The sequence below is a fragment of the Lissotriton helveticus genome, chromosome 8, assembly GCF_964261635.1.
Source record: "Lissotriton helveticus chromosome 8, aLisHel1.1, whole genome shotgun sequence".
NCBI lineage: Eukaryota > Metazoa > Chordata > Amphibia > Caudata > Salamandridae > Lissotriton > Lissotriton helveticus.
The window spans coordinates 327,365,274-327,378,805 of NC_136069.1; the positions used below are offsets into that span (position 1 = coordinate 327,365,274).

The 13,532-nt window shown below is 47.7% G+C and overlaps 1 protein-coding gene across 1 annotated transcript in view; it reads right to left on the reverse strand.

Moving 5' to 3' along the window:
- The window catches only part of C1QTNF9 (C1q and TNF related 9), a 68,524-nt gene extending 55,993 nt beyond the window's left edge, over positions 1–12,531 (reverse strand). The window contains exon 1 of the mRNA XM_078655984.1: positions 12,335–12,531. Coding sequence (XP_078512110.1) covers positions 12,335–12,509 — 175 coding nt within the window. The 5' untranslated portion in view covers positions 12,510–12,531. The remainder of the gene's footprint in view (positions 1–12,334) is intronic.
- Positions 12,532–13,532: the final 1,001 nt, after the last annotated feature.

Genomic DNA, 13,532 nt, shown 5'->3' on the forward strand with positions numbered 1-13,532 from the left:
TGCTCATCTCTGATGGGGCTTCTGGGTGAGCGCCCAGAAATTCCGATTAGTTGTATCTGATTTTGTGATCGGGCTGAAGGTGGAGTAAATTTTTCTTATTTTCTCCGAAAATACGTTTTTTTATAAGCTTCTATTGAAGGGGTAAAATTTGGGACATACTGGCTGGTTTGCTGAGTTCTTTGACTATTTTATTGGAGCTCCTTAGCTGAATTACAGTTTTCTTTAATTCGTTGTGCAAGTTTTTTTGCATTTCTTATAGCGTTATTGTAGGATTTAAGTTCAGATTTGTACCGTGCTCTATCTGTTTCCTGTTTGGACAGTCTCCATTGGTGTTCCATATTTTGATATTTCCTTTTAAGAACCTTGAGTTGTGGTGTGTACCATTTCTCAGTGGTGTGTCTCTGCGATTGTTTTGATTTCGCATAGGTGCAAGTTGGTCTAATGTCACTCTGATTTCCGTTTCCAAGTTATCTGCTCCCGTGTCGACAGGGAGATTGCTCAGGTTCTGGGTGTTATGGCAATAAAAGTGTGATTGGAACGATGTGTTGGTGACTAGTCTGCAGGCTCTATTGGTTGACAGCTGGGGCTTGCAGGTTGTTTTTTTTGTTTTAGCCGGTAGACCCAGTGAGAATGATATAAGCGAGTGGTCTGTCCATAATAATGGTTTTATCTCATGAATTAGAGTATGTTCGATGTTAGAAAAAAGTAGGTCAAGGGTGTGCCCTGCTGTGTGAGTCGGCCCCTTGATCCATTGCTTCAATTGCAGGATCTGCATGTCGTTCTCCAATTGTGAGGTCACTGGATTATCAGCTTTTTCGTAGTGAACATTGAAGTCCCCTATTATAATGTAGTTCTTGTGCTTTAGGCATACTGGGATGAGTTGGGTAAGTAGCCAGGTACTATGTTCGACTTGGTGACCAGGAGGATTGTAGATCACAGCGCCAGCCATTATAGTCACGATCAAGGACCTGCCTATCTGAAAAAGAGATTTACTCTCTATGCTCCCACAAGAGCTCTTAGATCGTCCTCTCTTTTTAAAATAACCCTTCCTCGCTTCAAGCGATCCAGACTAGGAGGCCAGTCTATTGCAGTAGTGGCAGCACGCGCTTGGAACGCTCTTCCCCTTCACTTGCGCTCCACTCAGTGTGTTGACCTTTTTAAGAGAAATCTAAAAACCCATCTTTTTAGGAGTGTGACTTAAGCTGACTCTTGTTGTTTCTTCTCTGCACTTTCCCTCACGCCAGGATACTCCCAAGTAACAGAGCGTGTCACAAAATGATTTATACATACATATACATATATAGTGAGACCGTCATGGAGTAGCTGGAAAGCTAATATTTCGTGTTCAACCTGTTGTGCCACTTGGACAGGTTGGCATGTCAGGTGGTCCTTAAATAGTATCGCTACCCCCCCCCCCTCCCTTTCGTCCGTGCCTATCTCGTTTAACTATTTTGTAGTTGGCCGGTAGAGCATTAGCAACGTCAGGGAAATTATTTTCATCCAGCCTGGTTTCAGTGATAAAAACGAGTTTGGGATTCCTCACACTGACAGTGTCCCAGATATCGTGGCAGTGCTTTGGTACCGATCTAGCGTTAAAATAAATACAAGACAATTTGCAGAGGTCTAGTTCTGCCTCCCTGCCTTTCTGATTTTGCCTCAAGCTGCACCATTTACAACCAAGGCAGGAGAATGGCCCATTTGTAAATCCTGGGTAGGCTTTTTCGCATCGTGTGTTATCATTGTCTGCCTTGTGAGAGAGGACTATCAGTGCATCTCTCGAGTATCTAAGAACGGTACCTGGGGTTGAGTTGACACAGGAGGGGTTCTGGCCCCTGGCCCCGGCCGGTCGCAGACGGGCACAGACGGGCTTGCCTTAGCGCGCCAGCGGTGCACCCGCTGCGTGCGTCCGCTGGCACATAGGTTTAATACCGTGGAGAGCGCAGGAGTGTAACTCCGCCCTCCCTAGGACCGGAAGTGCCAGCGATTGGGCCTGCTGCTTCCTGGAACGCCCTCCACTCAAACGGTACACAGCCATGGTGGACCAGGGCGGGGAAGCCATCAGGGAACAGAACGGCGTGTAACAGTGCAAGTGTGCAGTAAAATGAAGTAAACACTACAATTTTAAAATTTCTAAAAGTTTCAGCAAATAGGTATTTTGCAAGAGTAACGGAGATAAAAACACCGGCAGCCTTACCGAAATGACGCTACACGTCTACTGGCCACCTCTGTCTGATATTGTGGAGAGTGCAGGAGTGTAACTCCGCCCTCCCTCAGACCGGAAGTGCCAGCGATTGGACCTGCTGCTTCCTGGAACGCCCTCCACTCAAACGGCACACAGCCGCGGTGGACCAGGTCGGGGAAGCCAGCAGGGAACAGAACGGCGTGTAACAGTGCAAGGGCGTAATAAAATGAAGTAAGCACTACAATTTTAAATTTTCTAAAAGTTTCAGCAAATAGGTATTTTGCAAGAGTAACGGCGATAAAAACACCGGCAGCCTTACCTGAATAACGCTACATGTCCACTGGTCACCTCCATCTGATATCGTGGAGAGCGCGGGAGTGTAACTCCGCCCTCCCTCAGACCGGAAGTGCCAGTGATTGGACCTACTGCTTCCTGGAACGCCCTCCACTCAAACAGCACACAGCCGCGGTGGACCAGGGCAGGGAAGCCAGCAGGGAACAGAACAGCATGTAACAGTGCAAGGGCGCAGTAAAATGAAGTAAGCACTACAATTTTAAAATATCTAAAAGTTTTGGCAAATAGGTATTTTGCAAGAGTAACGGAGATAAAAACACCGGCAGCCTTACCGGAATGTCCTAGAGCCTATCCTCGCCAGGGTTATTCCTGTCAGGTAAGACCTATGTAGGATTTTTAGTTGAATGAGTCTATAACAGAGTGTTATGGCTGCCTCCCGAGGAGACATCAATGCAGCCTGCCAGTCATCGTCATCAATAGTCCCCAGGTCCAGTTGCCTTCTCTCCTGAAGTTTGTGGAAAGTATATGGCAGATTGTTGCATAGTTTTTTATATGTGAGTGAGATTGGCTTGGTGAGCTATGGTCTGTAAAGAAGCCTGTCCTCAGGAGTGGATGAGTCTGGGATTTCTGTGATGTCTGGGAGAGCTGTGGTGAGGGTGTGTCTAATTTGAAGATATCTAAACACCTCCCGCTGGGCCAAGCCATACGTCTTCTGTAGGTCTCCGAATTTGAGAAGTGCACCCTTCTTTACCAAGTCTCCTATCGTAGAGATTCCTATAATGTCCCATTTGTCAAACCCTGGGTGGCGGCCAAGAAGACCCAATCTCTGGATACACCACATAGGCGTAGCTTTAGTGAGGGTCTTTGCCCAGCCAGACGGGAGTTTGCCTGGTGCCATATCATTACTGTGTGGGCTGTTGGGCCTACAAATCGACCTTTCCGAGCCTTAGAATACAATGCCTCCAGATATCCCGTTCTCCCCATCTGATATCTGTCTAGCATGTATGCCGGGTCCACCCAGGGCCTGTACATCCAGTGGTTCACCACCACCAGCTGTGATGCCCAATAGTAAAGGCGGACGTCTCGGAGGGCGATGCCCCCATCATACCACCCCTTGGTCAGCTTTTTCATATCTATTCGAAGGGATCCACCATCCCATAGCAGCGTTCTACCCCTGAGAAGTATGCATCTGGGATCCTGTGTAGACAATTTTGAATGATATACAGGAATCAAGGAAGGGCTAGCATCTTAAAAAGGGCCGCCCACCCTACCAGGGACAGGGGCAGGGAACGCCAGTGTTTAACATCTGCCCTTAGTCGAGCCAGAGGGGTAGCCAGATTACGCTCATAGAAAAGTTGGGGTCTGGAGTTACAAAGATCTCCAGATAGCAGTAGCCTTCTGTGGTGACCTCCACCATGCAGCCCGCGGGCAGTCGGGGAGCCTGGCCCTTCAGAACGAACAGCATTGATTTACTACAATTTATTGCATAGCCTGAGTATTTCCCAAAGTTTGTGAAAATATTCAAAACCCCATGAAGGGATTTGTAGGGTGAGGCTAGGTAGAGCAATATATCGTCAGCATATAATGATATTCTATCATCATGTCCCTCCGTCCATTTCAAACACCTCACCATGACATCTCGTCTAACCCACGAGGCCAGCGGCTCCAGCATCAGAGAGAAGAGCAGGGGGGAAAGAGGGCAGCCCTGTCTAGTGCCCCTTTTCAGTGGGAAAGATCTGGATGTGTAATTATTTACTCGGACCTGTCCCTTAATATCTGTGTACAGTAATCTTACCCATCCCATAAATTTGGGACTGAAGCCCATATGTCTCAATACCTCAAATAAATATGGCCATTCAATGGAGTGGAACGCCATCGAGGCATCCAGCGAGAGGACAACTGCGTCCTATTCGAGAAACTCTTGGCACCCTACTACGTTATGGAGGCGTCTGATGTTAAGTGCCGTATTTCTCCCAGGCATGAAGCCCAATTGATCTGGGTGAACCAGCGAGAAGATGACTGCTGTCAGGTGTATGGCGAGAACGTTTGCTAAGATCTTTGCTTCCGCATTAATTAGGGAGATTGGGAGGTAGGAGCCACATGAGTCGGGGGTTTACCCGGCTTTCTGATCACTAGAACAGATGCCAGTCGCTGGTCCTCTGGTAGAAGACCCCTCTCATAGCTCTCCTCAAACATGGCCCATAGTGGTGGTGTCACCTGGGTGGCCAATACTTTTAGGAATTCTATGGGGATCCCGTTGGGTCCCATTGCCTTATCCAACGGAATTTGACTAATTGCTTGTTGGATTTCGAGATCTGTCAAATCCTTGTCTAATGCATCCCTATCGCTGTCAGACAATATCGGTATATCACTATCCACGAGGAGTTGGCGGGAGTCCTCCGTAGTGTATGGAGTAGATGGGGTGTACACACTATTTCCAGGTGGTCAGCAAATGCGTTGGCTATGTCCCTTGGGTGTGTAACGTGCGACCCGTCCCTGAGAGTCAACTGGGGCACCCACCTCTCACCCTGCTCCCTCTTCTCCAACCACACCAATAGTTTCCCTGCTCTGTCTCCCAGCTCATACAGTTTGTGTGTTGTGTGAAGGAGCTTAGCCTGTATCTTTTCCCTCACCAGGATCTTATATTCCTCTTGTTTGAGTGTCAGGCGGTGTCTAGCGTCCTCTGAGGGGGCAGTATTATAGTTCTCTTCTAATCATTGAAGGTCGTCCTCAATCTGGACGAGGTGCTGTTGTCGTGTCTTGGTATACCCTACCCTGAGAGCCAGGGCTTGACCCTTCACCACCACTGTGAAGGCCTCTCATATTGTCTGTGCTGAGTCCACTGAACCTACATTTTGTTTAAAGTAGTTACTGATTTGTTCCAGTAGTTCCTCTTTGATATCGGGGATCTTCAGCAACCATGGACTGAGAGTCAGTGTGGTTCGTGGCTGGCGCACGAAAAGTGTGAGTTCCACTGTAACTGGGGAGTGGTCTGAAATGCCCCTCGGGAGCGCCCGGGGGTTTCGAAATTGTCCAAGGGACCCTGAATGTGTTAGGAAATAATCAATGCGGGAGGAGCTTTTGTGGGCGTTAGAATAGTAGGTAAACTGAATCTCGTCCGGATGTAATGTACGCCATATGTCTACAAGACCCAGGGCCGTGGCAAACTCTTCCATATGTGTGTGTGCAGCCGAGACATCTGTCTGAGTGGAAGTCTATCTTTGCTATCGTCCATCGTCATATTGAAGTCCCCCTCATTATAAGGGTGCCTACGGAAATGTCTGCTAGTATCCTCCTCAGGTCCACCAGCGCTTCTTTACCCAATGCCGGGGGGAAGTACACTGAGACCATATTCAATATCTTGCCCTCCCATTGCCCCTCTGCCACAGCAAATCTGCCCCTTGGATCAGCCCATGCGTGCTTCAATGTGAGTGCCACATTCTTTTTTACTAGGATACCCGTGCCCCGTGATCCTGAGGTGAAGTCCACAAACACCAACAGCTTATATCCCCATCTCGTAAGGGCTTTGCATTTATTACCCACCATATGTGTCTCCTGGAGTATCACTAGATCAGGGGCTTGTCTTTTTCAGTATTGCTGCACAATTCCCCTCTTGATTTAGTCCCCCATCCCATTCACGTTCCACATCATCATTGAAAGTGACATGCCCATGTTAACCCCGCCATCATACGTCCATAGACGTAAACTTAAATATTCCATGTCCTTTAGGGGCAGGATAGCAGCCGCGTGGGGCGAATCTCCCCCTGCCTACCGTTGGCCAACTTGATGCGCACATCAAATTTGACCCAGATGACGGCAATTACCCCGTTGATGTAACTGTCCAGAATTAACGTGAAATATGCTCTTAACGACCTGTGATTTGTGAACACAAACAAACCCCCGACCTCCCCCCAAACTGCCCTCCTTCCCCCCTCCCTGCCCCTTGCCAGTGGATTTAAAAGTACCCACACCTGAACTAGGCAGAGTGCCTCTCTCCCCCCCCAAAGTACACATGGGTGTTGGCTTGCAGCTCTCACACCCTCGCCTTCACCGTTTTGATCGTGTTGTTCAGTGTAAAGTCCAAGGCCTGTGCTGTTACCAGGTCTCTGTCCCTTCACCAGGTATGGTGTGCAGATATATCGCCCATTTTCTCTGCCCTCTTTGATCGCTTATTTGTGAACGAGTCTGGTCCGTCACAAACTGGAGTTCAGGGTATTACATTGCGCCCCGTCTCACCCTTTCCTGTTCCGTCCCTTGTATGGAGCCAGGTGGGCGGGCCCTCCGTTCCGCCCCCCCCACGCGGACCCCCAATTCTGTGCCACCCTTCCATCCAGTGCCAGGCTTCCTTTGGTGCGGAGAAGAACCACGTCTTCCCCTCCGATTCTACATGTAGTGTTGCAGGGAATAGCAAAGCATATTTTACTTCGCGATTTCTGAGTTATTTTTTTACAGCCATAAAGCTGCGCCTTTGAGCCTGGACCTTCCCTGTGTAAGCCGGGAAAAAGGTGACCACACTATTTTCAATCTTAAGTGGAGGTGTAGCTCTGGCCATCTGCAGAATTATATCTCGGTCTCTGAAATTGAAGACCCGAGCAATGAGCGGATGCTGAGGAGCCCCCGGCTTAGGGCGACCCCCAGGGACCCGATGGGCTCTTTCAATGGAGAAGTAGCCGGAAAGTCTTTTAAGTTGTAGATGGTTTGTGAAAAGATCTTCAACGTAGAGGACCGCTGCAGGCCCCTCCGCACGTTCCGGAACCCCCAAAATACGAATGTTATTTCTTCACGCCTCCCCTTCATAATCATCCAGCTGTTTAGCCATCATGGCCTGTTGATTTCGCAGTTCGCTGACTTGCTGTTGGAGCTGGGATGTGTCCACCTGCAGCGCGGCCGTCATGTCTCCTAGGTTTTTAGCTTTAACATCCATTTTGCGAAAGTCCGCCCAGAGTAAGGACACCTCCACATTCACTGAATCAATGCGAGCCTCTAGGGAGGTACGCACCCCCGAGATGGCCTCCATTATGTCATGGAGTGTGAGGTCAGTCTGGGGAGAAGTGCCGCATTTTCCATCTGCAGCTTCGTCTGCTCTTTAACCCGCTCCTCTCCTGCCTTGTACCATGCAAATTTTGCCAGTTTTTTTTCAGCCAACACTTTAGGTCCTCTTCCACTCGCCATTGTATTTGGGGAAAGTGTCCGCTGTCAGAGGCCTGCCCCAGTAGTCCCCGCCACCTGCCCAGTGGAGAAAACAGTCTCCTCGGCGGCCTGTCGGGTTTCCCAAGGACCAGCCCCTTGTGGTTGTCCGGGGTTTGTAATGGCGCAACACCGTCACCTCCCCGCGTCTTCTAATATTTCGGTGGCTAGTGGGATCTCTTGGTGTGGCACTAACAGTTAGGGCCCAGTGTCCTCTTCTGGCATAGGCCCAGGCCGCAGTTTGCACCCGGGTTCCCGCGCCTGTTGCTGGTCATCTGTGGAGCTCTCTCCTCTTCAGGGGCTCCCAGTTTGTCCCACCTCATCTCCCCCTCTCAAACTATTGCTGCGGTCTCACTAAGGCCTCTCACATAGTCCCAATTTGACTCGCTAAGGCCTAATGTCACTTGGGGTGAGGAGGAGGCCCCTCACGGGGGCTTCTTTGCTGTCACCTCCCCGATGTCTCCCGCAATTGCGCCCGGTATGTGCTGCCATCTAGCCGGACTTCTCTACGGAGGGCGCAGGGGGAGGGGCGCTGGGCCGCTGCAGAGGCCCCACTCTTCGCTCCAACCGGGGCCTCGATTTCTGATCCAGCCGGTCGGGTAGCTAGACGCCGCACTCTCACTCTGCACTCACCGCCCCCCTGATGTCTGGAGTTGTCGCCGTCTAAGATGATCCTCTCTACGCTGCCTCAGTCATTTCTTCGGATTATCTGGAGGCTGTCAATCCGCGCAGGGACTCCGGATTGTGTTTGGTGCTTTTAATTGGTGCAGGAGCTCCAGGGCTCGACCCGCTGATCACATTACTGCCGCCATCTTGCGCTCTCAGTCCGACTCGGTCCGAGTTCTTTTCTGCTGTTTGGGCACCCTGGGACTCTGCAACATCTCTCTCTGGGCCCCAAGGCACATGTACCTTTCCCTCCCGGTATTCCGGGGTCTGCACACGATTTATTCAGGATTTATGTCGGATATTCTGGCGCGGGCTGAGGAGCCTCGCTAGGGAGCCGCCATTCGACTCGACTGTTGTTAGCCACTCCCCCTGTCGGAGTGTTTTTAAGAGATTTGTATTCTATTCAGTACAATAATATGGAGTATGGAGTGAGTAACCACAGCTCGCATATAAAGAAGGGTTATGCATGGAGATTGTTTTGGTGTACCTGGACAGAACTGCGAGGAGGTTGGTAGATGTGGCACAGAGAGCTATGTCAAAAGGGGGTGGGGTGACAGTGTTTTGGTGTGTGTCAGTGAAGATGTAACCTTGTTCCAGGTTATGGTCTCAGCTACCTAGGATTATGCACATAGTATGCTGTCTGGCTTCATTGCTCTAGGGGGCATGGGTGGTAATGAGGAGATGGGTGGAGTGGAGGAATGTGATCTCATGGGGTTGTAGGCCTTAAACATGGTAGGCATGGGATCAGTGCTAACATATCTAGCCATGGTAGAAGCTAACAATGTTGGTAAGATATTGAGGTTTCTATTGAGGATCGAATCATGACCTCTTCTTTTTTTATGAAACATTTTAGAGGCAATATGGTTTGGATTATTACATAATTGCACTTGACTACAATATTGGTGAGTTAGAGCCCTATATGGGTCACGACTTAAATATTATTTTAGGAGCTTGATGATCTCCTTATACTCATCAGCAAATCTGGCGTGATCTGCCTATGCTACCTAAAATTTGTTCAAAATCATTTGGGAAGCCCCTACCTTTATATACCATTTTGTCTGCCACTGTACACTAATTCATATGCTGTGACAAATGAACTTATCATTGGTGAGTGCAGACTACCGCATTTTCTGTACTGTGTCCATCTTTGTCATGATCAAACCTTGATTAATGAATAGTTCCAGTCTGTTGTGGCATCTTGGTCCAATATCTTCCAAGAAAAACAACAGATACTTTAAGATCCAAGGGAAATTCCAGGACTTCAGCAGTGTCTCTAGGTCCCCAACACCTTCTTCTAATACAGTGGGATAAGGAGCAGCTCCACATCCATTACTAGAAGGTCTCCCTCTGCCCCAGCCCCACAGGCACCTGTCATCCTCCGACCTTTCAAATATTTTAGAAGGACTTTGTATAATATACCCTGTGAAGTACCTTAAGCTGCACCAGGCGGAAATCCAACCTAATTGATTTCTTCTGTGGAATGTGGAAAATCCAAGGCTTCTACCCGGTCTCTGTCCTCAGCAGGGGGCCATGTCTTTTTCCCATTTGATTTTAAGGCTATTTAACCCCTTCCCTGCGGGGCATATTCCCCAGCTGTGCTGGGGGGAGGGGGGCACGCACAGCGCCCCATACTCATGATGAGGTCAGCTCATCATGAGGCACAGTGCTCGTGTGCTCATGACGAGGTGAGCTCGTCATGACCACACCCCTTTGTGTGGAACGCTCGCACAGCAGGGGAATTAGCCCAGCATGTGAGCGTTTTAACGGTCATGACGAGCTCAGCTTGTCATGAGCACACGAGCACCATGGCTCATGACGAGCTGACCTCGTCATGAGCATGCACGGTGTTAAATCCTTCTGTGTGTATCATTATGGTGGTACATGTGAAAGATATTGCATTCCTGTGTTACATGGCATCCAATACTAGGCTCTCCGGTGATGGCTACTCAAGGTCCCCAGCCTTTGCATTTTCTTATAAGATTGATGTGTAACTCACGTCTCTGTTTAAGGTTATATGAGCTTTTCATGTAAGAGATTTCTGTGCTTTTTAAGGCCATGAAGAAAAAGCTACATATATAGTAGGGGGGAGTATATCCTTAGTAAAATAAAGAGTAGTTTAATGTTAATGGAGACCAGTCAGAAACTGTTTTCCACCGACGAAGGTTTTGTGTTGCCCACCAGTCTTCTGTGTTTCTAATATTTGAAATTATCTATGAAAATGCCAAGGGGAACAACATACCTCAGGTCTTGTTACAAGCAATAGAGTCTGATCTGATATGATGCTCTCTGTTGTAAGTCTGATGGTCATAATAATGGGGAGAGGAGCTGGCCTAACGGCTAGGGTGCTCGACCTCGGACTTGGGGATCTGGGTTTGAGTCTCAGTAACGACGCCAAAAACCTCCTGTGATTCTGGGCAAATCACTTAATCTCCCCGTGCCTAAAATGAATGCGTGTCCTCATGTAACGTAACTGGTGCTATGTAAAGCGCTCTGATACCCGATTCAGTTCGGGTCTAGTTCGCGCTATATAAAACTCTGTAAAAAAAATAAATCATGGGAAAATTGTGTAGACTATTGATCTTGACAAAGTCTGTATAAGGCAACCTCAATGTACAGCTATGTGGTTAGCAGCTATGGGGTATCACTCAGTACAGAAAGAAAATGTGGTTTCAATAGCTGATATAAAGGGGTGATCACAATGACAGCGGACTTATGTCCACCGGACACCGGTGCATTCTCGGGATCGACCAACCTACGGTCAGCGGTCCCGACACCGCTATTACAATGCACATGGTATGGTCGCATACTCCCATTTCTATATGTGAGCTTGTAAGAATAGGTTACAGACTCGTTGTACCTCATTCATTATGCAGGCCCCACAGTGTCACAATGATAGTCCATCTGCATCACTTCTGCAGTGAGAAATTTCACTACATTAACAACACAATGGCGCATGGGCTTTATCGGACAGACTTTGGAATTGATGAGGGTTCCCAACATGCTGCCAATGCCACCACCTTGGAAGAGTTAGGAACACATTTTATACCTTGCCAGTAAGAGAATGTCTGGAAGGGGGCCACCATGCCATGTGATAAGACACCAAACGTTTCTGTGTAGAGCTTTGACATTGCCAAGCTCTGTGAGACTATTTCCAGCCTAATAAAGGTTCAGGGTATAATGTTGCCTGTATATGTGTCGAGACACTCTAACCTCAAACTCCAAATCTAACAGGACCGATGATCACTTTTCAGTGATAGCCTAATTTATTTTGAGTGCTGTAGTCTTGTTTTGCTTCTATTGAACTCACTGCACTACACAACACACATGAAATAAATGATTTGTAGGTGAAAAGTTCAGGACTGGAAACAGCGTCCATAATGGCATGGAATTGGATAGTTACAGCAGCCCTGAACTAAATATCAAAGTACAAAGAGGAAAAGTAACTGTACAATTCAATATTGGTAAATAACAAGATCCCTTAGAAACCCATCCCAAGCATGGAATGTTTGAAGAGACTCAAGCCTATATTAAGGCCTTAGGCATTTTACAAATAACTATTATTCAGCTTGCTCTAAAAATGTAAAAGTAAAGAAGCAAGACCCAGGTCAACTGGAAAAGACTCCCACAAATGTGAATGAAAAGAAATATAGGCCAGGTTCCGATTTTCACTTTTGTAGTAGAGTAACCTCTGGCATCAAAGATTGTGTACAGAGTAGATAACTCTTACTGCCAGAGATTTACAGTTTTAGCTCAGATATAAAGACTGATCTTAGTAGAAAGTGGTTGGCATGTGTCATTGCATGGAATACAATGCCTGCACATTACATATGAGTACGACATTTGATGTTGAAAGAGTTTTTTCACAATGTGGGAATGCAGTTGTATAAGATCAGATACTCAAGGTCATGTTGCTTCAAAACCCATCCTATGATGGCAGCACGAATATACCAGAGCAACCTATGAACTATAGATGTCCTTCTGCGGTCTCAGTTGCCATCATTGTACCTGCATCTCCTTTGTCACCCCTTAATCCATCTCGTCCATCCCTTCCAGGTGAGCCATTGTGGCCAGGCGTTCCAGGCGTCCCAGGATGCCCCTGCATGCAACTGTCCTGCTTCTGAAGGTCCACTGGACTCACCAGGATCACCAGAAGTAGCAGCAATGCCACACAAACATACATCCTTCAAGCAGCTTGTCAAGGGACTGTGGGACACAAACAGAAATGTTAAAATGCAGGCATAGCTCACCCTACCATACCCTACAAAGTAGAGATACTGCAGACTTTGAACATTTCAAAGCATTGGCGATAGGATGATTTTCTCTAAGCTAAGTTTTAAATTGGAATCTAAGTGTGTCACATGGTGCATTGAGACATTGTCGTCTTCTCTAAGTTAGCATGAGCATGCTGCAGTTTGCCCACTGCTTTGTGCACGTTACTACATGGCTTTATTTTTGCAATAATTTCTATGGCTGTTTTCAGATGAGAACTCATCGCTGTGTTCACTCTCTGCAGGTTCCTGGGATTTTGACTAAACATTGTGAGCACGGTCGAACAACAATGCCTCTTGTTATTTTGTTCCGGCCAGGCCTTAGCCCTTAGAAAAAACATACCGATGTAGCTGTTGTTTGAACAATGCACTTTGGTTTTATTGGAATACACGAATAGGTAGCACAAACTTGGAGAGGGACCTTCCCAGGGAGAAGAGCGAGACAGTACCTATGATGTTGATCTACCATCTATAAGCTAAGGTATGGGGTCTGCTGACAAAGCCCAGAGATTTTCTAATGTATAATAATACTGCTTCTTAGCAAGGGGAGGGAGGTTAGGCTCTATTGTCTTTTCATGATGACATCTCCCTTCATGATATATGGACTAGCTGCTATGCTGACAGTATTTGTACTATCCTTTCTTCTGCGTGTTGTGGTACGTATACTGCACGTAATTTTGGACAAGTACAAGAGTGTGAGCGAAAGGGTTGTGTCTTGTTACCGCGATTCCTGAGAGATCTGGGAGTGTTATGTTCTGGGGTGTCTAATCATTTGTTTCTCTGTGAGTGAGTAGGAGAACAAGTGAGACACTATAGCTAGTCGGTCCTGGGCTCATGGGTAGTAAGGTGATAGGATGACTTAGGGCCAGATGTAGGAGCCCAAATACCGGTCGGTAACGGCCGATTTCGGCCTTTACCGACCGGTATTTAGGATT